Genomic DNA, 24,821 nt, shown 5'->3' on the forward strand with positions numbered 1-24,821 from the left:
GAGGCAAAGAAGAAACAAACAGGAACCTGTAGGCAATTTTTATTGACCAACTAAATTAAAATGAGCATTTGAGGGGGGAAAAACAGCTAAAAATAAGATTCAGTCAATTATTATCTGATAAAGGGGAAAATACTTGTATCTATGATCTTAGTTTTTGTTTTGTTTCCATTGTGCTATGTATAAAGGTGACCATTAATACATTTTGTAAAATCTGTGAAAAACATTTTAAAAATGTTCTTCTTCAGTATTCACAAATTGTTTCTGTTTGTGCACTCTAGAACTATAAATTAACTGAATTAGAAAATAGGAATGTAGTTGTTAATTTTTGTTCTATGTCTCTGGGAAATGCACTCAGCAATCCAGACAATATTTCTGCTTTCTTGTTCCTTCAGCTTGACATAAGCGTAGAACACTCCAAAATGGAACTGGTTATTGAAGGCAAGCACATTCATTTTTACCTAAGGAAAAACATTAAATCAGAACTATCTTTAAAATGATGCATTAAAGAAGAATAGGATTCTTAAGCACTTTACAAATTTAACTAACTATAACGAGGGATCTGCCCACTAAAAGCATGATCAAAATGCAGCAATGTCTGGTTTAATTGCGGCAACTCTTTAACAGATCACAGAAACATCATCCAAGAATTTAGGGCAGGAAATAAATGCTGTCTCCTATGGATATTGCAGAGGAAATTTCAGTAACTGGTTTATAATTGCTTGAGATGGAATTTGGCCATACCATGAGGCTTTAAACCTGCAATCACACACTTTCAAAGGGTGCCCTGGCATTTGTTTTACTTAGAAAGTGAAGCCTTCTGTTTTGTCTCCTCCAAATATACCAATTATAACAGTGCAGTGTGTCCTAACACAATGTTGGGTTATTGGGTCAGTATAGACTCAGAAGAAATAGCACTATCTACTGAATGACGACCACCACTCCCTGTCACAGATGAGTAAAATTGTTTTGATAGTAATACATTTAGAGGTGGAACGTCTTACCTCATGTTCAAAAAATGCATCTTCCAGTGTCTTTTCTCCCGTACCACTTCCTACCCCTTCAAACATAGCCTTGTATTCCTAGAAGCACAAACCATCACCAATGAGAAATAATATGTTAATTCATCCTATTTATCAAAATCAAACAAACCTTCTCTACATTAAGTAATCTTTCTGTAAATAGGAACCCATGCAGACTGTACTTGATTGTCTAGAATGCATGGACCATGCAAATATGCACTGAAGGAGAAAAATAGTGGCATTTGCCCTTGCTTGTCCTCCCCTTTTCCCTCTGAACTTCACAATTTAAATAAGAGAACTGTAAGGGGTTTGCTATTGCATGAGTACAACTACCCCATTTACTTCAGGACTTCTTCAGTGACTTAGAAACACATTTTCAGAAAGGCAGCCTCCATCTTGTGAATGCAGGTCAAGTAGCTAGAAGCACAAAAATCATGCTTGCATTCACAGTTCGTTTAGCAGATGCAAAATATGGGTGCAATCTGTATGTATTAATTTGTGATGCAACTTGTGTTGTAGAAGGGAGGCTGAACCACAAAATTCACTACAAAGATCTGATAGAACCCTGTCTCCCCGCATGTTTTTTTTTTTTTTTGTGAAAGGAGGGCACCAATGTAGCGCATCTGGTGAAGATGCATTACATCGACAGGAGAGCGTCTTCTGCTGACATAGCACAGTGTAGACACCGATCAAGACTGCTGCAAGTAGCATTCGCTTAGTCTCTGTTGCTTCACCCTCCTCACAGAGAACGTTTGTGTGTGCATGTGTGACATGCCTCTCCAGTGGCAGTGCAACTTGTGTAGGAGCCATGCTGCCAGTGGACAGGGAGGTCCTATGGGGGCTTGGACCCCTTTTCTGTAAATCCCTATGATCTGTAGGTTTGGAAGAATACAGCCTGCATTTTCATGGCTGCCTAAACCCCTCTTCCCTGAGGTAACAACTGAGAAGCAGCGGTGCCAGTTAGGTGAGGGCTCTAGATGCGGAGGCAGCCCCACACACCAAGGTTTTTGCACTTACTCAAAGTACCATGGGCTGTGGAACTGGAGAGGGATATCCCAATCACTTTTAAGCAGTGATCCTGTGCTAAATCAGTACAGCTGCTGCCGGAGCAGTCTGGAGCATCACTCCAGCTGAGTGGTCACAACACCAGTGAAATTTGTCCCCACCACTGCTCTGTTCAAACAGAGGGGCGACTGGGCTAAATGATGTGGCAGCCCGGCACATGGGGAGCTTGTTTCTGTACAGAGTGCAGAAGAATCTACTGAGAACTTGACTGCTGGCGGTACTGGCTCATGCACTGTGCAGGTAAAAGAGAGGGGAAACTCTCCGGCTGAGGGAGGCCTGGGTCCCAGGGTCCCTACAGGATGGGGGTGGATACATGGGGACCAGAACTACCTTGGGACAAGGGGGAACCATAATCTGCCAAGAAATGTCAGACTTGTCTTCACTGCCAAAAAATGAACCTGAGTTTCTTGGGACCTTTGTGGTATGGGAACAGTTTTGCTTGTAGGAAGGTATGATTTGGCCCTACTTTCATGTCTCTGTGATGGGCATTTGTACTACACTAATGCAATAACTTCAATGTTCTCAATTTCCTGTACTGAAAGCCTTTGATTCAATATACCGTCATTTTGGATCCTTTGAATTTGATACTTGGGTTGGATACTTGACTTTTTAAAAAATGTTTTCATCTTGTAGTGCAGGGCTTTTCTTGGAAGCCAACATCCTGGAATATTGAAAGACATTTGAAACATCTTACATACTGCATAGTAATCTGCCACACACTTCACTTGCTCATAGTCCTCTGCGTTGGCCAGGAGATGTAAGCCTTCTGGATAAAGTTTTCCACAAGTTGGATATAGTTTCTCTCTGTCGTCTTTACTCAGCTCCGTGCCAAATGAATTAATGGTGATGATAAAGGCACGTCGGTCTGCTTCAAACTTAATTCATAAAACAAAACAGGTAACAGACTTAATTAGATGTCTTGATTCTAAAAAACAGCATAATAATGAGTGCTAGTGTTTAATGCCATGAGTAGTCCCATTAAAGTCTAACAGGACTACTCAAATCAGTAAGTGCTACACTTGGTAGAAAGTGTTTGCAAGAAGTAGGCCCTATGATTTTTGATACTACGTATTGGATGACTGCTCTATGTCATCTCAAAAGCTTGTCTCTCTCCCCAACAGAAATTCATCCAATAAAAGATATTACCTCGCTCCCCCTTGTCTCTCTAACGAGAAATTAAGAAAGTTAAGCTTTCATTCTATGACTCTTGCACTGACGTCTCATCCCATCCACTGCCCACCCCCTCATTTCCCTACTTGCTTCTCAAAACATTTAATTCTGCAGACTACTAGGAAATCTTTTCCCTTTCCCCCTTGTAGATTTAAGTAACATTGCTCAACACATTTAAACAAAACAAAAAAAAAAAAAAGAGAGAGAGAGAGAGATCAAAAGTAGACCGCATTTATTTCAGTAACTTCAGGTCTCTGGAGAGCTGCTATTGAGATTAAAGGTGAAATGGAAAAGTTTAAAAATAATTGCTACATGTGCAGAGGACTTAAAACAACAGATAAGGACGTAGGAGAGGTGAACTGAAACATTTTGCCTGACAGGTTCTAGCCTCCAGGTTTCTGTGTTTTCTCTGCACTAAATGATTACTAACACCTAAAGCAGAGGGCTATGTTTCTTCTGACAGCTTTAGATGTCAGTTCTATCTACTGCTGCAGGGAAAACTGTAAAATTCATGCCAACATATAGGCCTTGTTTTGTTCCTCTGCACAAGAGAAAATTTCACTTATCACCCTGAGGGATTTAATTCATATTTTAAAGATAAGTGAAAGTTTAAATGATCTTTAAGTTTACCAATTCTTTTAATGACTTGGGACCAAAATAGCTTTTTTTCCTTTCTTCTTTTTTTAAAGCACAGTACCTTTTTAAAAAAAGTTATGGCTCAGCTAATTACTGGGCTTGCTTGAGAATTATCCAGATCAAAATACAGCCAGCATGAGCAGAATTTAAGCAGTGTGAAGTGCTTCCGAGTGTGTGAACTTTCAGAATGCTTTGGTGAGCAGAGAATTACAGTTTTCTATTGAGCAATATAATTTGTTTACATTTTAGCAGTTGCAACATTGTTTTGCAAATTTAAGAACAGATTTACATTCTTAGATTCTGAGCATGGACTAGAACAAGTTCTAACAGTGACCTGATTGCACTGGCATGACTTCAGCATAGGGAAAGAGAATAAACAATGGGGAAATGATTAGAAAATAAGTGTGCATGAAAAGATTTCTGGTTAATAAGTAATAGAGCCAAATCCTACTTGCCTTACTAATGTGAGTAGGCACATCAACTCCAGTAGGTCTACTTTCATAAGTAGAGAAAGCAGGAGGATTTGACCTATAATGTCTATATAGGGTGACGTTTAGCCATTATATCTATAGTATTTTGAGGACAATGTACATTTAAATTATATTTAAATATGGTAACTTCTTTAGTTTGGGGAATGATCATGCAACCCTTTCTTATGGTTATAGTTCCATTGACTGCAGGATGGCTGCACGTTTGAGTAAGGTTTGCAGGGTGAGACCTGAGCATATGTATGAAAGTACGGTATAAATGGCAACTTCTTCTTCATCCGTATAATTAAACTTCTTTATTAGATGTCTTTATAAAAAGACAGACGTTTCAACACATATCCTTAGATTAGTTTAATGTTATGGGGGCTAATGCTTCTATAAAGAACTCTACACTGATAGCCGGCTGATCTATATGCAAAAATGCTTAGCATGGGCATACTCTTGTTCCCACTGAAGTCACTGGTAAAACTCCCATTGACTTCAACTAGAGCCGGTCGAGAATTTTGTATCTGAATTATTTTCTCATGGAAAATGCTATTTCTGCAAAATGGAAACTTTCCACAAGAAAATCTCAGTTTGTGCAGAAAGTGGAAATGAAATATTTTATTTCGGATCAGACCAACCCAAATAGGAATATTTTGTTTTTTATTCTGTTGTTTCATTCTGAATCAGTTCAATAAAACATTAAATTGCATTTCCATATCAACTCATAGGCCTCCATTCTCTCCAATAGTCTGAGCTCCCTGGAGGACTACATCTCCCATAATGACAGGTTTCAGAGTAGCAGCCGTGTTAGTCTGTATTCGCAAAAAGAAAAGGAAGTCTTGTGGCACCTTAGAGACTAACCAATTTATTTGAGCATAAGCTTTCGTGAACTACAGCTCACTTCATCAGATGCATAATGCTGTAGCTCACGAAAGCTTATGCTCAAATAAATTGGTTAGTCTCTAAGGTGCCACAAGTACTCCATCTCCCACAATGCAACACAGATTTCACTCTAACCAAGCTCTGTATGGCACATCATGGGAGATGTAGGGCAGTCTCCCTGCCTGGCCTACCATAGATGAAAATGGGGGCATCAAGCTTCTGAGATGCCTTATGGGAGTTGTAATGTAGTATAATGGGAAATGCAGTTGAAAATTATTTTAAACAAAGCACTTTGCTTCATTACAACAAATGAAACATTTCAGTTTTGTGAATGTCAAACTGTTTCATTTGAAAACTGTCAAAACAAAACATTTCAACATTTCTGAATCAGTTATTCTGGAATTTCTGTTCCACAGAAAAATTCAAAATTTCTACTGTGTGCCAATTTGGGGTGAAAACAAATGTGTTGAAATGTCTGGATTTCCTGCAGGATGGAAATTTCAAAAGTCACTCAGTTCTGACTTGGAGAATTAACTTCAAGGGGACCAGAATTAGACCAACAATAAGCACTTTTGAAAATCAAAGCTCTACGACACTGTATTTCTGCCAGTTAATACCCTTTAAAAATCAGTGATTTGAGACCTTCAATATCAAGACCTAATGTCAGGGGGAAAGGTGTTAGAAAAATCTAAATCAGCTTTTTTCCTTCCTTATACCAAGTGTATTAACAAATGTAAGAGATCTCCGATACTACTGCACAGGTTGGTAACTCTTCTACTGTGGCAGTTATAGAAAAATACTAACTGAGGCTGACTCCTCTCTTGAAATGGAATGGCTACTTTTGTAAGTAATTGTTGAATTTGGACCTGAAACAAGTGTTTTCATCAGATCCTAGTAAACCAGTTGTCACTCAGAGAAAAGTTGAATGTCAGGCAAAGTAGTTTCACAAATCGGGAAAAGAAGGAAGGAGCAGGAAAAGCACTTTAAATAATTGAGCTAGAAAAGCCTCATGGAATACTTAGATGCGTAAGGTCTGCACTCTTCTTACCTCAAGAACAGGGCACATTATTTCTGCTGTGGTGCCTCCTTGTTTTTCACAGAACTTATAAAAAGCCTCGAGATAAGACTAGGAGAAAAGAGGGAGAAAAAGACACATTTTATATAGAACTTCATTAAGGCCCCAGTCCATCAAAGCACATAAGCATGTGGGTATTCCAGTTGAAATTGATGGGATACTTACATACTTAAAGGTAAGCATGCGTTTAAATGCTTTACTAGATTGAGCCTGAAAAATTAAAATGTCTTCCTCTTAAAATGTTAGCCCTGGTCTACACTAGGACTTTAGGTCGAATTTAGCAGCGTTAAATCGATTTAAACCTGCACCCGTCCACACAGTGAAGCCCTTTATTTCGACTTAAAGGGCTCTTAAAATCGATTTCCTTACTCCACCCCTGACAAGTGGATTAGTGCTTAAATCGACGTTCCCAGCTCGAATTTGGGGTACTGTGGACACAATTCGATGTTATTGGCCTCCGGGAGCTATCCCAGAGTGCTCCATTCTGACCGCTCTGGACAGCACTCTCAACTCAGATGCACTGGCCAGGTAGACAGGAAAAGAACCGCGAACTTTTGAATCTCATTTCCTGTTTGGCCAGCGTGGCAAGCTGCAGGTGACCATGCAGAACTCATCAGCACAGGTGACCATGATGGAGTCCCAGAATCGCAAAAGAGCTCCAGCATGGACCGAACGGGAGGTACGGGATCTGATCACTGTTTGGGGAGAGGAATCCGTGCTATCAGAACTCCGTTCCAGTTTTCGAAATGCCAAAACCTTTGTGAAAATCTCCCAGGGCATGAAGGACAGAGGCCATAACAGGGACCCGAAGCAGTGCCGCGTGAACCTGAAGGAGCTGAGGCAAGCCTACCAGAAAACCAGAGAGGCGAACAGCCGCTCTGGGTCAGAGCCCCAAACATGCCGCTTCTATGATGAGCTGCATGCCATTTTAGGGGGTTCAGCCACCGCTACCCCAGCCGTGTTGTTTGACTCCTTCAATGGAGATGGAGGCAATACGAAAGCAGGTTTTGGGGACGAAGAAGAGGAGGAGGAGGAGGAGGTTGTAGATAGCTCACAGCAAGCAAGCGGAGAAACCGGTTTTCCCGACAGCCAGGAACTGTTTCTCACCCTAGACCTGGAGCCACTACCCCCCGAACCCACCCAAGGCTGCCTCCTGGACCCAGCAGGCGGAGAAGGGACCTCTGGTGAGTGTACCTTTTAAAATGCTATACATGGTTTAAAAGCAAGCATGTGAAAGGATTACTTTGCCCTGGCATTTGCGGTTCTCCTAGATGTAGTCCTAAAGCCTTTGCAAAAGGTTTCTGGGGAGGGCAGCCTTATTTCGTCCTTCATGGTAGGACACTTTTATCACTCCAGGCCAGTAACACATACTCGGGAATCACTGTAGAACAAAGCATTGCAGTGTATGTTTGCTGGCATTCAACCAAAATCCGTTCTTTCTCTCTCTGTGTTATCCTCAGGAGAGTGAGATATAATTCATGGTCACCTGGTTGAAATAGGGTGCTTTTCTTCAGGGACACATTCCTGCTGTGCTGTTTGCCTGTGGCTGAACAGAAATGTTCCCCGCTGTTAGCCACGGGGAGGGGGGAGGGTTGAGGGGGTAGTCACGCGGTGGGAGGAGGCAAAATGCGACCTTGTAACGAAAGCACATGTGCTATGTATGTAATGTTAACAGCAAGGTTTACCCTGAAAGAGTGTAGCCACTGTTTTATAAAATGTGTCTTTTTAAATACCGCTGTCCCTTTTTTTTTCTCCACCAGCTGCATGTGTTTCAATGATCACAGGATCTTCTCCTTCCCAGAGGCTAGTGAAGCTTAGAAAGAAAAAAAAACACACTCGAGATGAAATGTTCTCCGAGCTAATGCTGTCCTCCCACACTGACAGAGCACAGACGAATGCGTGGAGGCAAATAATGTCAGAGTGCAGGAAAGCACAAAATGACCGGGAGGAGAGGTGGAGGGCTGAAGAGAGTAAGTGGCGGGCAGAAGACAGGGCTGAAGCTCAAATGTGGCGGCAGCGTGATGAGAGAAGGCAGGATTCAATGCTGAGGCTGCTGCAGGACCAAACCAGAATGCTCCAGTGTATGGTTGAGCTGCAGCAAAGGCAGCTGGAGCACAGACTGCCACTGCTGCCCCTCTGTAACCAACCGCCCTCCTCCCCAAGTTCCATAGCCTCCACACCCAGACGCCCAAGAACGCGGTGGGGGGGCCTCCGGCCAACCAGCGACTCCACAACAGAGGATTGCCCAAAAAAAAGAAGGCTGTCATTCAATAAATTTTAAAGTTGTAAACTTTTAAAGTGCTGTGCTTAAAGTGCTGTGTGGCATTTTCCTTCCCTCCTCCACCACCCCTCCTGGGATACCTTGGTAGTCATCCCCCTATTTGTGTGATGAATGAATAACGAATGCATGACTGTGAAGCAGCAATGACTTTATTGCCTCTGCAAGCGGTGATTAAAGGGAGGAGGGGAGGGTGGTTAGCTTACAGGGAAGTAGAGTGAACCAAGGGGCGGGGGGTTTCATCAAGGAGAAACAAACAGAACTTTCACACTGTAGCCTGGCCAGTCATGAAACTGGTTTTCAAAGCTTCTCTGATGCGTACCGCGCCCTCCTGAGCTCTTCTAACCGCCCTGGTGTCTGGCTGCGCGTAACCAGCAGCCAGGCGATTTGCCTCAATCTCCCACGCCGCCATAAACGTCTCCCCCTTACTCTCACAGATATTGTGGAGCACACAGCAAGCAGTAATAACAGTGGGAATATTGGTTTCTCTGAGGTCTAAGCGAGTCAGTAAACTGCGCCAGCGCGCCTTTAAACGTCCAAATGCACATTCTACCACCATTCTGCACTTGCTCAGCCTGTAGTTGAACAGCTCCTGACTACTGTCCAGGCTGCCTGTGTACGGCTTCATGAGCCATGGCATTAAGGGGTAGGCTGGGTCCCCAAGGATACATATAGGCATTTCAACATCCCCAACAGTTATTTTCTGGTCTGGGAAGAAAGTCCCTTCCTGCAGCTTTTGAAACAGACCAGAGTTCCTGAAGATGCGAGCGTCATGCACCTTTCCCGGCCATCCCACGTTGATGTTGGTGAAACGTCCCTTGTGATCCACCAGAGCTTGCAGCACTATCGAAAAGTACCCCTTGCGGTTTATGTACTCGCCGGCTTGGTGCTCTGGTGCCAAGATAGGGATATGGGTTCCGTCTATAGCCCCACCACAGTTAGGGAATCCCATTGCAGCAAAGCCATCCACTATGACCTGCACATTTCCCAGGGTCACTACCCTTGATATCAGCAGATCTTTGATTGCGTGAGCTACTTGCATCACAGCAGCCCCCACAGTAGATTTGCCCACTCCAAATTGATTCCCAACTGACCGGTAGCTGTCTGGCATTGCAAGCTTCCACAGGGCTATCGCCACTCGCTTCTCAACTGTGAGGGCTGCTCTCATCCTGGTATTCATGCGCTTCAGGGCAGGGGAAAGCAAGTCACAAAGTTCCATGAAAGTGCCCTTACGCATGCAAAAGTTTCGCAGCCACTGGGAATCGTCCCAGACCTGCAACACTATGCGGTCCCACCAGTCTGTGCTTGTTTCCCGAGCCCAGAATCGGCGTTCCACAGCATGAACCTGCCCCATTAGCACCATGATGCATGCATTGGCAGGGCCCATGCTTTCAGAGAAATCTGTGTCCATGTCCTGATCACTCACGGGACCGCGCTGACGTCGCCTCCTCGCCCGGTATCGCTTTGCCATGTTCTGGTGCTGCATATACTGCTGGATAATGCGTGTGGTGGTTGATGTGCTCCTAATTGCCAAAATGAGCTCAGCGGCCTCCATGCTTGCCTTGGTATGGCGTCCGCACAGAAAGAAGGCGCGGAACGATTGTCTGCCGTTGCTCTGACGGAGAGAGGGGCGACTGACGACACGGCTTACAGGGTTGGCTTCAGGGAGCTAAAATCAACAAAGGGTGTGCCTGTACATCAAGGAGTATTTCAGGCAGGACTGCACGGAGGGTTCCAATAAGAAATGGTGCACCAAAGTTATCGTTGTTATTGGAACAAGGAGGTTAGCCTGGCCTCTGATTGATACATGGCTAGATTAACCTCGCTGCGCCTTCTCTGTGACTGACTGCAGTGTGATCTAGACAGGGGAGGAGGAAAATGAGTCCAAAACAAATCTGGTCTATGTCTTGTTCTGACCCACTCCATCGAGCCTTTACATCTTTGGCTGGCAGCAGACAAAAAAGGCGCGAAATGATTGTCTGCCCTTGCTTTCACGGGGGGAGGGAGGGTGGGAACGGGGTCCTGACGATATGTACCCAGAACCACCCGCGACAATGTTTTAGCCCCATCAGGCATTGGGATATCAACCCAGAATTCCAATGGGCAGCAGAGACTGCGGGAACTGTGGGATAGCTACCCACAGTGCAACGCTCCAGAAGTCGACGCTTGCCTCGGTACTGTGGAAGCGCTCCGCCGAGTTAATGCACTTAATGCACTTAGAGCATTTTCTGTGGGGACACACACACTCGAATATATAAAACCGATTTAAAAAAAACCGACTTCTATAAATTCGACCTAATTTCATAGTGTAGACATACCCTTAGTAACGTCTAAAGGATGTAATGGACAAATACTGCACTCTCCCTGCTCTCCAAAGAGGGTGCTGAAGGCCTCTGGACTCCAGATCCAATGAACTGCCACTGCACAGGAAGCAAATGGCTGAGGGAAACTCAGCAGTCCAATGCAGAGGAGGGGTTTGGGGACAGGTGCTACAGCTGTGAGTCTGTAACTAGGCGGATACATGAGCTAATCTCTGCCCCATGCCTCTCAAAACCCTGAGTTAGGTCACATCAGCCAACAAAGCTACTGCAGCTTGGGGCTGTACAGCACATCCACTGCCACTGTGACCTGGTGAGGAGTCTCACTCCAATTGCCTTGGAACTTTCTCAGCACATGATCTGTTTAGTGAAACCCCTGTGTGCCCGAGAAGTAAACTTTGTGTTAGTAAATATTTTTCTGAGTTACATGCTGTTTTTCCTATGATCCCCTCTGAGGGCATTGTTACTTTTAAGTTGTGGAAAGACATTTGCTACAACATCACAGAATCTTATTAAAGGAAGCAGTCTCTAGCTCCACATAATAAACAGCTAACCATAAATGGAGGCAACCTATTGAGAATCTGTCTGTGGGGTTCCATGATGGACCCAGGACAATACCATCTGGAGGAAGGGCTAAACAATTCATTGATAAAATTCAGAGCTGACATTAATCTGAAGGCAGGGAAAGCGGAAATTCTTAATAATTTAGAAGATATTGAATGATCCCCCAATAATTTGGAGGAGTGAGAAGAGAGGGATATAAAGAGATTTAACAAGGATAATTTAACAAGCATTGCACATAGGATATAAAAATTAAAGCTATATGTTATAAGAAATGAGTGGCTGGACAGTAGTAATGTGGGAGAATAAAAACCCTGGGTGTAATTGTTGATGAAAATGTAAATATGAATGGTAATAATGCACTGAATATTTAAAAAGCAAATGCAGACTTGGGAGGTATAAATAATACTTGTAAGACCAAATGAATAGTTTTTCCCTTTTGCACTATTACAGGAATATTGCATACAATTTGGGGCATCAGCTGTGAAAGGAAGAAAGAAAATAGCTGAACAAATAGGATACTAAAAGGTTTGAAGAGAATGGATTAGGACGAAAATTTATGGGAATGAAATATGTATAGTCTGGAAATAGCCTATGATATGATATGGTCCTATGTACTAATTAATATTCGTAAAGCACTGAGAAGATGTAAATCACTATGCTACAGTATCACTGCATGCTACAGTAAACATCCAATAAGTGCAGAATGAGATACTACAAAGAAGAAATTGTTCTCACAAGCTGCTGTAGCAATGCTACAGACTAGAAAAAGCAGGATTAAAATTAAGCAAAACACTTAGTTTAAATGTAGAGCTGGTTGAAAAAATTAACACACTTCATCAATTTTTCCCTTTTGTCAACATTCAAAAATGTACACTAAAACTTCAAAATTTGAAAAAATTCAATCAACTCTACTGATCATAGACAATGTCAATAATGAACTCTACTAAATGGAATTTAAAGTGGTAGAATCGAAGTAATTAGAAATCTTCAAGTTATTTACCTTTTGTAAATAAGAGAAAGGTTAGTCATGCCAAAAATTGTGGGAGTCTAGAAAACCTATTATGGATGTCTTAAGATCCAACAATGCTGTGATGTTTGGTTGACAACTTAAAATGACTTTTAGTTAATCGTAAGCAAATGGATTAAGACACTAGTTTACACCCACAGCATTTTCATTTTAAAAAATAGAACATGATGATAGTTCTCAAATTCCAGATGTTCTATCATTTTCTTGTGATTTTTTTTCACTTTTATAGGAAGTTTACAGTATAGTATTCTAAGAAGCATTTACCTTGTACAGTTTGTTTCGCATTATTTCAATGTTCATTTCATCCAAGTCATTTTCAGACAAGCAGTCTTGAAAGAAAGGAGCTGAAAGCAGAAATTGTTAAATTACAGAATAAATTCATATGGAGATATGTGAGTATCCCTGACCAGTAGCAATCTACAAACTCTGTGGTAGCGATCAAGGAGTTGTGGTTTCAATAAAAGGTAATTTGAGGGGGAAGTGGGAGGAGAAACAGAAAGGTAAATATGTGAAATCCTCTTAATTTTTCTCTATATGCTGGGATTTTGCTACAAGGGAAATCAATCTAGCTGTCAGTGCCCAAATCTCCAGAGAGCATCAGATGGGGATGCCTAACAGAGTAATTATTTTAAGGCCCTAACCTACTCCCTAGCACTTAGCACAAGTAGTTGGGCTGGGCTTTGGGGAGATTTCCAGAGTGGAATGAAGAGAAGAATCTTCCTTCCCAGGTCATGGAGCTGCTCTGCAGAGGGTACTCCAGCCCAATTGGTGGTGTAGCCTCCCTTCCCTAGCCATACCTCTTCCGTGTGTGTTTTTGTATATGGGGAAGGACCAGAGGCTCCATATAACAAAGGATCCTCCAGCCCCAATCTTTCCCCAGTCTATCCCTGCTCTAGCTCCTTTACGCAGGGAATGCCTACAGAGTGGGGCTCAACATAGCACATAGGGTGCACACAAAATCCTATCCCACTTTGCGCAGTTGAATAACTTAAAATTACTGTAAGTGTAACTAACAAAGCTATGCCAATTGTTCACCATATTCTTTTGCTTGTATATTATATCCACAACCTCATTCCTTGGTCTGTTTTATCTTTTGATTGTAAACCATTCAATGCAGGGATCGGCTCTTTCTGTGTTTGCACTGTGCCAAGCACAATGGGTGCCCACACGCAGCTGGGGCTTTTGGGCACTGCCATAAAATAAATATTTAATAATAATAACTGGTGCCATTACCAGGGACCTTGGCGCCTAAAGAGACATGGGCAGGAGTTGTCCTAAATGATTCATTTATGGAAACAGCTGTTGGCATATGTTTACAGTACACTTCTGAAATAAGAATTCAAACATTATCAGAGTCCCTTGATATTTCTGAAAGTAAGCTATAAAAATTTGATCTAGAGTAGCATATTTTCTATATGTGACTTCTATTCGGGTTAAATAAAAATTGTTAATCAACTGACTTATTTTAAAATTGTTTTGTGAAATGCACAAAATACCACTTTAAAAAATGCATCTTGTCCTGCAATTCACTTGCCAATTACTCATAGGTTAAATTATCAAATCATATAATATCTGGTGAAACAACTGCTGGTGTGTTCTGAAATGAAATTATCAGGAATATGTGAAGAGGAGCATCTGCAGACAGATCATTACATTTTCATACCTAATGGTGTGTCAACCAAAATTGCATTGAATAGCTCTGCAGGGTTTGGGGCAATGCTGACTGCTTCCATTTGCTCAAAACTGCCCAAAGGGTGGCACTTGGGAACAAGTTCAGCTATGGGTCGCTGATGCAGTGTACCAGTTATCAACAGAATCACGTTGTCAATCATATAGCTGTACCTGAGTTTGAAAAAAAGGTTACAAAACAACATTATTTATTTCTTAAATATAAAAAAAACCCCTACAGACCATAAACCACCAAAGGACTTGCTCTGTTTTCATCTATTCAAATATCAACATCTCACAGACAGAAAAATGGCTGCTAGATAACCTTAATTTTGAATGCTGGTGTTGCTTTGACATATAAGTGCTTTTGGACTTGTTCTAAAGAAAGGAGTAAGCATGAATGTATGGTAAGTCTTCTTATGCAGCATTGCAGCCTCAGGATGTGATTCTGATTTAAGATCTACTAATATATTGCATCAAAAGTACATCTGATGAACTAGAAGCTGTTGCTATTTGGGGATACTGCTGTTTCCCATGGGGAACATAAGGATAACTGCAAGTATCTAACGTGCCTGTATTCAAAGTTCCTCTAGAACCACTTCTGCTGATGGAGTTATTCTTTTAAGTGAGCTATCATGACTGGTGGACACTATAACTACAGAGCTCAGGGGAAGATCCTGGCCTCCTGCAGATCCCTCAGCATCCTTGAGACCAGCCCCATGGCTATAGGGATCCTCACAGAGATTTCTTCCCTCTTAGCAGTCTTCTGTGGGTTTACTATGAGAGTGAATGATCTGGACCTTTTCAGTAACTCTGAAATTGAAATGCAAAACCTATCATTCATGGACATCATGTTGCTATGACCCTGAGGAACTTTGGGGCTGTAACACATGTGGACAGAATAGATTTCCATAGTGTTTTACCTGTGACATTTAAAGAATGGATATTACTCTTCAGTTTTGTTTCGCTGATTCTGAATTTCCTATGCAAATTTTGAAAGGAGATTAAAGGATTTTGGACATGTAGCTTAGTGAAGTGAAAGGTATGTGATGTACTACGAAAGTACTATCCCTACTGCAAAACACCACAGTGTATGCTGATGGGGGAGGGGAATGTGTGCATGCAAAACTGTGAAATGAAAACAGCAATAATTTTTGAATGAAATTCTGTAAAATAAGAATTGTGAATTTTGCATGGTTCTAGTGCATAACTGTCCTAGTGCGGTCTTTCAGAATCACCATGTTTATTAGTCCATGCACAAAATTAACTCAGCAATCTTTATGATGATACTGAGGAAAAAATTAATGATACTTTACTTTTGTGTCAGGAAAAAATATTACTACCCCAAACTAAGCTGGGAAGTAAAGTCTTGCAAGTTTGTCACAGTCACCATGTATTAAAAGATAAGATAAGAATGTGTACTGAAGTGTTTACTACAGAGAAGAGGTGATTTTGCTAAAGCATCCAAACCAACATAAATCAGGTCTATGTTCTCTCAGTAATATGTTGTTAAAGTCAAGACCAGATCAAATAGCACATAGATCTTTCAAAAATAAAGCTACTAGGATCTAAACATCTCACTAAAGACCACAGAAATTCATATTTAGATTGCCACCTTGAAACAAGATGCAGAGTTTGCTATCTGGATGGAAATATAGAGTATGTACTCTGCATTAGAACTCCTATCTTCTATATCATTAGTTTCTTCATCTTGCCCCAAAAATCCAAACCCTAATTTAAAAACAATTATCTTTTGAAAAATGTAAATTTCTCCTCCCCATCTCACCTCCTCCACGCCAAACAAGTAATACAACTTTGAAACTGTTAGTTCATGATGTAACAAATAAGAACAGACTTTTATTTAGATTTCTAAACACTGAGTTACACTTTTTAAAAATGGTACAGTATTAAATAAATTTCACTTATTGGCCAGCTGTGTGTAAATTGCGAGAACAAGAAATTTACCCTGACTTACTTTGAATAATGTGGCAATTGAAATAAAGAGGTAACTTAACTTACGTGATAAAGTTCAGAAACATGGCAAGTGGCTCAAAGGCATGGTTTCTAAAGTATTGAAATTCTGTGAGTAATTTGTCTTTCAGTTTGTCATCAATGGTGGAAATGGTGAGAGGGCCAGTTTCATTGGCCAAGAAGTTGCCATAGTCTGTGGTCTGTAGATGTAACTTCAAGTCTACAAATAGATTCAGAAGAGACCATGAGGATAAACTGTCACAACACTAGAAATAGATCCAACTGGAATAACTTTACATATTTCGGTGTTTTTACCCTATATTTCCATATTAAGACTTGATCATCTTCCAGTGAAGTCAAAGGGAATTTTGTCATTATCTTCATTTAGAGCAAGTGCAGGGCTAGCACAGATTTGCACCTTCCTTTCCTAACCAGGCTTTTTTACATATTATAGGAGATGCAAATTGTACGTAGCTCCTCAGAGGTTGTCTTAGAGCAGGGCTGCCGTAATCTCCATAGAGTCCCACCAGTGACACTGCAGTGGTGATGGGGTGAAACAGCACATTCTCCCACCTGCTCTATCTCACCTCTTCTCCAGTCAGCTTTATTCACTACCCACATCCTAAGCGTGCGGTTGCACCACCGTAACCTGCCTCCAGTTGACTATCTGTCCCCAGAGCTCCTGATTTATGTGGGTAGAAGCTGGGATAAATCAGGAGTGAATCTGGCCCTATAACTTTATTAGAGAATTCTTCCATTGTTCAGATTGATTATTTATATCTCCAGGAGGACTATGGTCTTATATATATGAAGATATATCAGCACTCAGATGTATACTTGTAATGGTACTGCTTAGCCCAGAAACAGGCTCCAGCCAAGTTCTGTACAGCACAGCTCAAGAAAAGTCACTCTGATGCTCTTCTGACATTTGGGCCCTGACATTTGGACTTTTCTAACTTCTGCTGTTAGCAACTCCAAAGGGCTATTCTAGAAGCTGGGTCATAGACATAGGAAAATCCTGTCCATGCTTCCTGCACTGGGAGGGTCTGCGGAAGTCACTACAGAAACCCTATGCCACCAAAGGATTCCCAATATGAGTTCCCTTAACTATTGTCCCCTGGCTTTATGACCATTTTCCAATACTGATGGTAGAACAAGGGATTTGGATTTATTTTTAGTATTCAGACCTGTTCAGCATTCATTCCCTTTTAAAAAAAAAAGCCACTGACATATTCTAAAATAATAGCTTCATATGCTCTAGTGGCACTATTGTAAGTGATAGGGTTTGGGATAATATCTTTTTTGTGATTCACAATTATTACATTTACAAATGAATTCCAAAGTGGCAGTTAGCAAAAAGTAGTAGACTTGCTATAGTGCCTTGATAACAAAGCCTTTCTGAATACTGTACAAATGTTCTGTTGCGCTCAATAACATACACAGAGTAACCACCCGACTGGGCCCATTATAGTGATTGCATTCAACACACTCCTTTTGTCAAACTAACTCACTCCAGTTAGTACCTGTGCATCTGCTAGTGTTTCTCTAGGTCTTCCTGCACCAGACTGAATGCTGCCAGTATTAACTAATTCCTTATGAAGGAAATCATGTTAAACAAGTCTTTACAATATTAAACACAAGATTCTGTTGACAAAACATTTGTAAAGGTTATGTCCTTTCAAGCACATAGACAATGGAGTCAGATAACTGGAAGTATCCAGAGTGGTGCAGTACAGGTTTCTTTTCTAACTGAAAAAATACTCAGCTTAATCTCGCTAGATCAAGGAAAAATATAAGCACGATAAAACAATCCAACATAAATATAATTATGCTTAAAAACAAGTCTAAATATATTAAAAATCTTTTTATACTCACCCATATTTTGTATCACATACGTACATTTTCTATGAAGATGAAAAGTGATAATTTAGCTTTTTTTTTTTTTTAAATATATCAAACTAATATGTAGAGGTTAGAGTACATTACTGCGTCATCAGAGAGGAATAGGAGTCAAGCTTCCTGTGATCTATTTCCAACTGTGCCACTGACTCATTTGCCTTGATTTACTCCTCACAAATGCACTCCTAGCATCTTGGGATACAGCTACTCTACATTGTATTCCACTGAATGCATCTGATGACATGAGCTGTAGCTCACGAAAGCTTACGCTCAAATAAATTGGTTAGTCTCTAAGGTGCCACTAGTACTCCTTTTCTTTTTGCGAATACAGACTAACACGGCTGCTACTCTGAAACCAGCCACTCTTAAGGGGCCTTCCTCTCTGGAGTGAGGTGGCTAGTCAATCCATACTGCATAATCCAGACACCAGTCTCAAGTATCAAGCTCTGCAAAGAGCTGTTAACATGCTCCCCTGATAAGATCATCAAAATATGTATTGTATGCAGTGTTGTAGCCATGTTAGTCCCAGGATATTAAAGAGACAAGGTGAGTGAAGTAATATTTTTTATTGGACCAACTTATGTTGGTGAGAGAGACAAGCTTTTGAGCTTACACAGAGCTCTTCAGGTCTGGGAAACTAAGAAGTGTCAGTGCTAAATACAAGGTTTGAACAGAATGTTTAGCGTAAGTAATTATCACATATTTCAAGGTGAAGTGGCCTCTTAACACCCCATCAGTCATAGGGAGGAAAGGGGAGGGGAGAAGCTGCTGGGGGAGTTGTTAGTGGGTTACAGATTGCTGCAATAAACCATAAATCCAGTGTTTCTAATTAGTCCATGATTTTCGGTGTCTAGCAAAGTTATGAATGTAAGCTCTCAGGCTTGTCTTTTGAAAGTGTTGTGAAGGTTTCCTTTGAGGAGCAGGACTGATAGGTCAGATATAGAGTGATCACTTTTGCTACAAGTGTTCGCCTACAGGCGATAGTGTGTTTTTGGCTATGACTACACTAGAGACCTAATAGCAGCACAGCTGTACTGCTGCAGCTGCACCACTGTAAGGTCTCCCATGTAGCCGCTCTATGTCAACAGCAGAGAGCTCTCCTGTCAGCATAATTAAACTACCCCAATGAGTGGCGGTAGTTATGCTGGTGGGAGAGTGTCTCCTGCTGACATAGCACTGTCCACACGGGCATTGCTGTCAGTGAAACTTACGTCTGTCTGGGTTTTTTTAACCACACCCCGACCAACAAGTTTTACTGACAAAAGTACTAGTGTAGACATAGTCTTTGCCTTCTATCATTTTCCTGTAAGAGTTCATTAAAGAGTGTAGTGATTGTCTGGTTTCTCTCACATCATTGCTATTGGAGCATTTAGTGCATTGGATAAGGTACATCACAGGTTGTGACAAGGATGGTTAGGACTCATGGATTGTCAAAGGTGTGTTGTGGTGGGAGGGTGTTGCAGTGAAGATATGTTTGCAGGTTTTGCATCTGTTGTTCTGGCAGGGTTTGGTGCTGCTTTTGAGGTAGTGTGTTCTGGTCTACGGGGAGCTTGCTTCTGATGATTAGCTTGGAGAGGCAAGGGAGTTGTTTGAAGGGCAGAAAAACTTTTTTCAGGATGTGGTCCCTGTCAAGTAATGGTTGTAGTTGTAGAATATGTATTGAGCTAACTGGGAAAGAAAATTCCACCTGTGACCAGCTTGTATTATCTGCCCCATCACTGCTGACTGAGTTTGGCCTCATCACACATGCCAAAGATGAAGAAACTCTGAAAAATTATTAAAGTAACAAACCTATTAAATAGATCCCTGCTCCTCTTGCTGGTAAAAGCCAGAGAACAGTAGCTATGCCCACTACTAATGGAAATAGTGACTCCTTCAGAGAAGCACATTAACCAAATTACTTGAAAAAATTACATCGTTCATCCAGTCCTCAAGAAGCCAACGCTTGACCCTGAGGAGCTCTCCACTATTGTCCAGTCTCCAACTTCCAGTTCCTGGTCAAAATAATTGAGCAAGTAGTAACCACCAAGCTCCAACAACATGTGACATCAGCCAACATCTTTGTTGCCTCACAATCAATGTTTAGACTGGGGAGAGCAAGGAGACTGCTCTCACAACATTAAAAAACTGTCTCCTCATGGCCATGGACACAAGTTAAGATCTCAGTGCCCATACTGCTGGACATCCCTTCAGCTTTGACACAGTGGACCCAAAGTATTACTAATACACCTACATGATATAACAGGAGTAAATGGCCCATCACTACAGAGACGCCAATCATTCCACTCCAGCAGAACTCAGAGTGATGATGAGTAACTGCTCCTTCTTCTAAAACCCCTTACCTGCAGGATCTCATGGGAACCCACATCATTTATTCCTTTCAGTATCTACATGAGACCGTTGGGGGAGAGAGAGAGAGGGAGATGCCATGCCTTTAGCTGCCAATAAGTTTCCACCATAAGTGATGCTCACAGTTCAAACACCTGTTTTTATTTTCATACCTCTTGCAACCTCCCACCTCCCCCCAAAAACCTGTGCCTCAAGCAGAGTTTAACCCCGTAAAGAAAGAAGTGTCAGACTCCACAAAGTCCACAAGGGACTTTGCTATTGCTATTGATTTTTATGCTGAAGGCACTCATATGCTATGGTGATGGTGAGCAGTATAAAACTCTAAGATAGCTAGGGACAGCAAAGGCAGTAGCATTTCCTTCCTATGGAGGTCTACCTTCAGCTGCAGCTGGGACTCCATCGAAGAGGATTCCCTGGGAACTGCTCCCAAAAAGCACTGAATCAGCCCATCTGTTTATCTTCTGTATTTTATATTGCCCCCACTACTGTAGCATCTGAGCACCTCACACTCTTGAATGTGTTTGTTGTCCCAACTCCCTTGTGAGATCGGAAAGTGCTATTATCCCTATTTTACAGATGGGGAACTGAGGTACATACTGAGTGATATGCTCAAGGTCACACAGGAAGTCTGTGGTGGAGCAAGAAATTGAACCAGGTCTCCTGAGTCCTAGGATAGCAATCTAACCACTGAAACACCCTTCATCTCTCTACCATATCCCCCAGTGCTTTGTCCCTGCATCATGCCTTATGGACATCATCTAGCTCTGGCTGGACTTTCCACTGCTAGGGTCACAGCCTATATTGGGACAGGTAAGGGCCTACTTAGAGGGCCTACTCTCACTGATGTTAATGGTAGCAGAATTGGGCCTCTAATTCTTCTGTGACTTAGCTACCTACCTAAGAAATAAGAAATTAGTACTATCCTCTTTGCACATTGGTGTTATGAGGGTAAAATATTGAGGGTGAGACCCTCACCAATGTGCCAGCTCCTAACTTTGTGTAAAAGGGCCAGAATGGCATAAGGGGACCCTAAAAGCCCCAGCTGAGGCTGAAAGAGGATTTCCCTCAGCACACGTACTGTGGAGACAACCATAAGGCTTCCTTTCAATAACCCCATCACAGGTCCTGATGTATGGACTGTGTTGTGGGCAGGGAAGCAGTACACTGATGCAGAGATTCCTGGCTGTGTGGCAGCCCCTCAAAAATTGCAGTAACTTAGACAGGAGGCCTCTCCTGCACTTGGAGCAGCCCATGACCCCCCATATTAGCCCCTTCTCCCTCTGGGCTGAGTATTCACTGCCACTCTTGACTCATCCTAAGATTTTCAAGGAAGTGCAAAGTTCTAACCTACAGTCTTGTAGTTATTATTATTAGGATATAGTGCATGTAAATCAGGGGTGGGCAAAATACAGCTCACGGGCCGGATCCAGCCCATCTAACATTTCTGTCCAGCCCGCCAGGTTCTTTGGCTGCCCCCTCGCAATCTCTGGGCCACTAAAAGTTCCGCAGTGCAGCGGGGCACTCAGGCAGGCTGCGTGCCTGCCGTGGCCCCACACAACTCCCGGAAGTGACTGGCTACTACTGGCATGTCTCTGCGTGCCCCTGGCTGGGGGGAAGGGGGAGACAGCTCTGCGCACTGCCCCCGCCCCCAGCACCATCCTCACAGCTCCCATTGGCTGGAAACCAGCGAATGGGAACTGTGGGGGTGGTGCTTGCAGGCGCAGGCACAGGCAGCGCACAGAGACCTGCTACCCCCTCCCCACAAGGGGCACGCAGAGACTGCCAGCAGCAGATAGCTGCAGCTGCTTCCAGGAGGGGACACAGTAGGCAAGTAAGCAGTCTGTCTGAGCCCTGCTGCACTGCCGGCCAGGAGCCACCTGTGGTACGTGCCTCCCGGCCAGAGCCTCCACCTCGCACCACCTCCTGCACCCCAACCCCCTTCCCCAGGTCAGAACCCCCTCCTGCAACCTCCCAGACCCTACACCACAACCCCCTGCCCCAGCCCAGAGCCCTCTCCTGCACCAAACTTCCTCCCAGACCCCACACCTCCTCCATTAATATAGTAGAAATGTGCGGCCTGTGACAATTTACCAAAATTTGTGGAGTGGCGAAAATTATTGCCCACACCTAATGTAAATAGTAATGGGTGTAATTCTGACACTCTGGTTTTGGTTGTCACTGTTAAATTTGGGGTATATGAGGGAATCTAGTATTATTTTTTTAAACTGCCAAATGCTACTAAGGAAGAAAACACTGAAGAGTTAAATGGGGAGAATACAATTATACAAAAGCCCATGACAGAAGGGGGATTGCTACAGACTACGGCTCTAATGTGTGTGGATTCTAAAGTAAAGTTAAGATTAGGAAGCAAGATTTAAAAAAAAAATCCTCATTAGAATTAATTTATACTGCAAAGCTCATTTAGAGAAGGATCTTGGCTTCTTACACTTATCTGTCTGTAAAACATCATGAACACATACAGTACTTTTGAAAGGCAGATACATTTTTAATAATTGTTTTCTCTTTAACAATATCTTAATTTTTAAATGAACCAGAATTTCTTTAGTGTTGTTTCTGTTTTTCCAGAACCCCATTAAGTATTTTCTTGAATGATCACTTTTTGAAAAGATGGGGTATTTTTTTAAATGTATGAAAAATAAGATTTTTCTCAAAGTGAGGAATTTCTTCACTCTTTGAGAAAACAGCTATGGAGCTAATTTATACTCTGAGGAGACTCAGGGAACATCACCTGTTTGTCTCCTGGAGAGCACAGAAGACATAAAGGAAGAAAGATCACTGTGTTTAATAACTCAGTCACTCTGTCAGTTATTTCTCTCAGCATTTTGAAGTAGAGCTTGTACATTCATTGAGCAGGAGATATTTGTTTCATGGAAATTACCTGCTGTAGCTGGAATATATCTGTAGAATTGATAAGTTCCTTAGGCCATATTCACTAGTACAGAAAGGTTACAGGAACTGGTCACACTTCCAAGCTATTGTAAGATCCACTAGTCCAGCCTTGTAAGGAGGGAGGGATGAGTGTTGTGGGCAAGTTTCAGCTTCCTACCGATTCTGCTACCATCACTGCAGAAGCAAAGCTGCTAATTTTCCAGACACAATGAACTTGCATTTCTAGTCATTATGCTGATAATTTTACCTAATACAATTCCTAAGTGTAAAAGATTTTGGTTAAATAATTGCTGTTATTACTCTCAGATACAGAAGAAAGTCTGTGTTCATTTACTTGCAAAAGAAGGTTTCTGCTTGTAAGTTGTTTTTTCAGAAATGCCTGGAGAAGGATCATCTCCTTATCTATTCTCACAAATCTGCATGATCTAGTCTGTGGCCAGTCTGACCCGCAGAAAAGCTGCTTTGGAAACAACTGCATGTTCCCGTCTCCTCTGCAACAAAGTCACCTTCACAAAAGCCTTTCTTCGTTTAATAGTAATACAACTTTATCTCCCTAAAACCCAGTTTTTCCCTCACTTTAAATGGAAACTCTCTTAATGATCTAAAAACCATGCAGTAACACAGTCCTAAATCCTATGGGAAAATCCTATGGATTTAGTACCAAATGATAAGCTTTTTCCAGGTTTTTGTGAACCATCCTATACAGATATATAATTCTGTGTAGTATGGTGAAAAAACTGTAAGTAGGGTATCAATCCCTTTGAAAATCTCAGCCTATAGATTCATTGAGTAACTTCTATAGAACCATATTGACTTCACTCCTATTAAATAGGATGAGGAGTAATGGTCTCAAGTTGCAGTGGGGGAGGTTTAGGTTGGATATTTGGAAAAACTTTTTCACTAGGAGGGTGGTGAAACACTGGAATGCGTTACCTAGGGAGGTGGTGGAATCTCCTTCCTTAGAAGTTTTTAAGGTCAGGCTTGACAAAGCCCTGGCTGGGATGATTTTGCTGGGGATTGGTCCTGCTTTGAGCAGGGGGTTGGACTAGATGACCTCCTGAGGTCCCTTCCAACCCTGATATTCTATGATTCTATATTCTCTAGCATGTTTCCAAAAGGGAAAAACAGGATTACTACTTGTTTTCAATTACATTATCCCTTATCATCTTTCTTTTTCTCACCTTTCTCTTTTTTAACTTTCATCAGTGATCTAGCCAACAGTATTTGTCTCTCGATAAGGTAAACGAACAGACTCACCTTCCAGTGTTTCACACTGCACTAGGTTGATGTAGTCTGCATTCGTCAAGATCCCAGCTTTAAAACCTCGGACCAGCCCCTCCAGGTAGCCATGGTCCACATTGAAGTAAAACTCTGAGTACCCCAGCATGGTGATGAAAAGGGCTTAATCTCTGTGCTGTTCTGTGGAAGTGACAGCCTTGAGTACTAAGTCTTGTGCTTCTCTTTTGAAGGTGATGACGAATAGTCACTAATTTCCAGTCAGCTCGTGGTTGGGTTTT

General features: G+C 42.0%; 1 protein-coding gene across 2 annotated transcripts; it reads right to left on the reverse strand.

Moving 5' to 3' along the window:
- Positions 1–156: 156 nt before the first annotated feature.
- Positions 157–24,821, reverse strand: ATP6V0D2 (ATPase H+ transporting V0 subunit d2). Of its 2 annotated transcripts, none has more exons than XM_084621240.1 (8): positions 18,022–18,395; positions 16,195–16,366; positions 14,171–14,349; positions 12,772–12,851; positions 6,294–6,371; positions 2,783–2,959; positions 1,002–1,079; positions 157–458 (listed from the first exon to the last, which is right to left on the reverse strand). In XM_084621240.1, exons 1-8 carry the CDS (start codon positions 18,023–18,025, stop codon positions 297–299), a joined length of 930 nt encoding a protein of 309 aa, XP_084477366.1. In that variant the 5' UTR covers positions 18,026–18,395; the 3' UTR covers positions 157–296. The 2 variants fall into 2 exon arrangements, with proteins under 2 accessions (XP_084477366.1, XP_084477365.1); XM_084621239.1 differs by lacking the exon at positions 18,022–18,395 and adding an exon at positions 24,562–24,821 and having other exon boundaries at positions 158–458.

This window comes from Lepidochelys olivacea (assembly GCF_965140295.1).
Source record: "Lepidochelys olivacea isolate rLepOli2 genome assembly, chromosome: 2".
In the NCBI taxonomy this organism is placed as follows: Eukaryota; Metazoa; Chordata; order Testudines; family Cheloniidae; genus Lepidochelys; species Lepidochelys olivacea.

What these genes read in the sequence shown, in the direction of transcription:
- ATP6V0D2 (XM_084621239.1), bottom strand. Translation starts at nt 24,691, where the DNA reads ATGCTGGGGTACTCAGAGTTTTACTTCAATGTGGACCATGGCTACCTG. An exon ending in TAATGTGCCCTGTTCTTGAG is followed by an intron (nt 2,960 to 6,293) that starts GTAAGAAGAGTG and finishes TTATGAATTAAG; the next exon opens with TTTGAAGCAGACCGACGTGC. An exon ending in ATGCATTTTTTGAACATGAG is followed by an intron (nt 459 to 1,001) that starts GTAAGACGTTCC and finishes GTTTTTCCTTAG; the next exon opens with GTAAAAATGAATGTGCTTGC.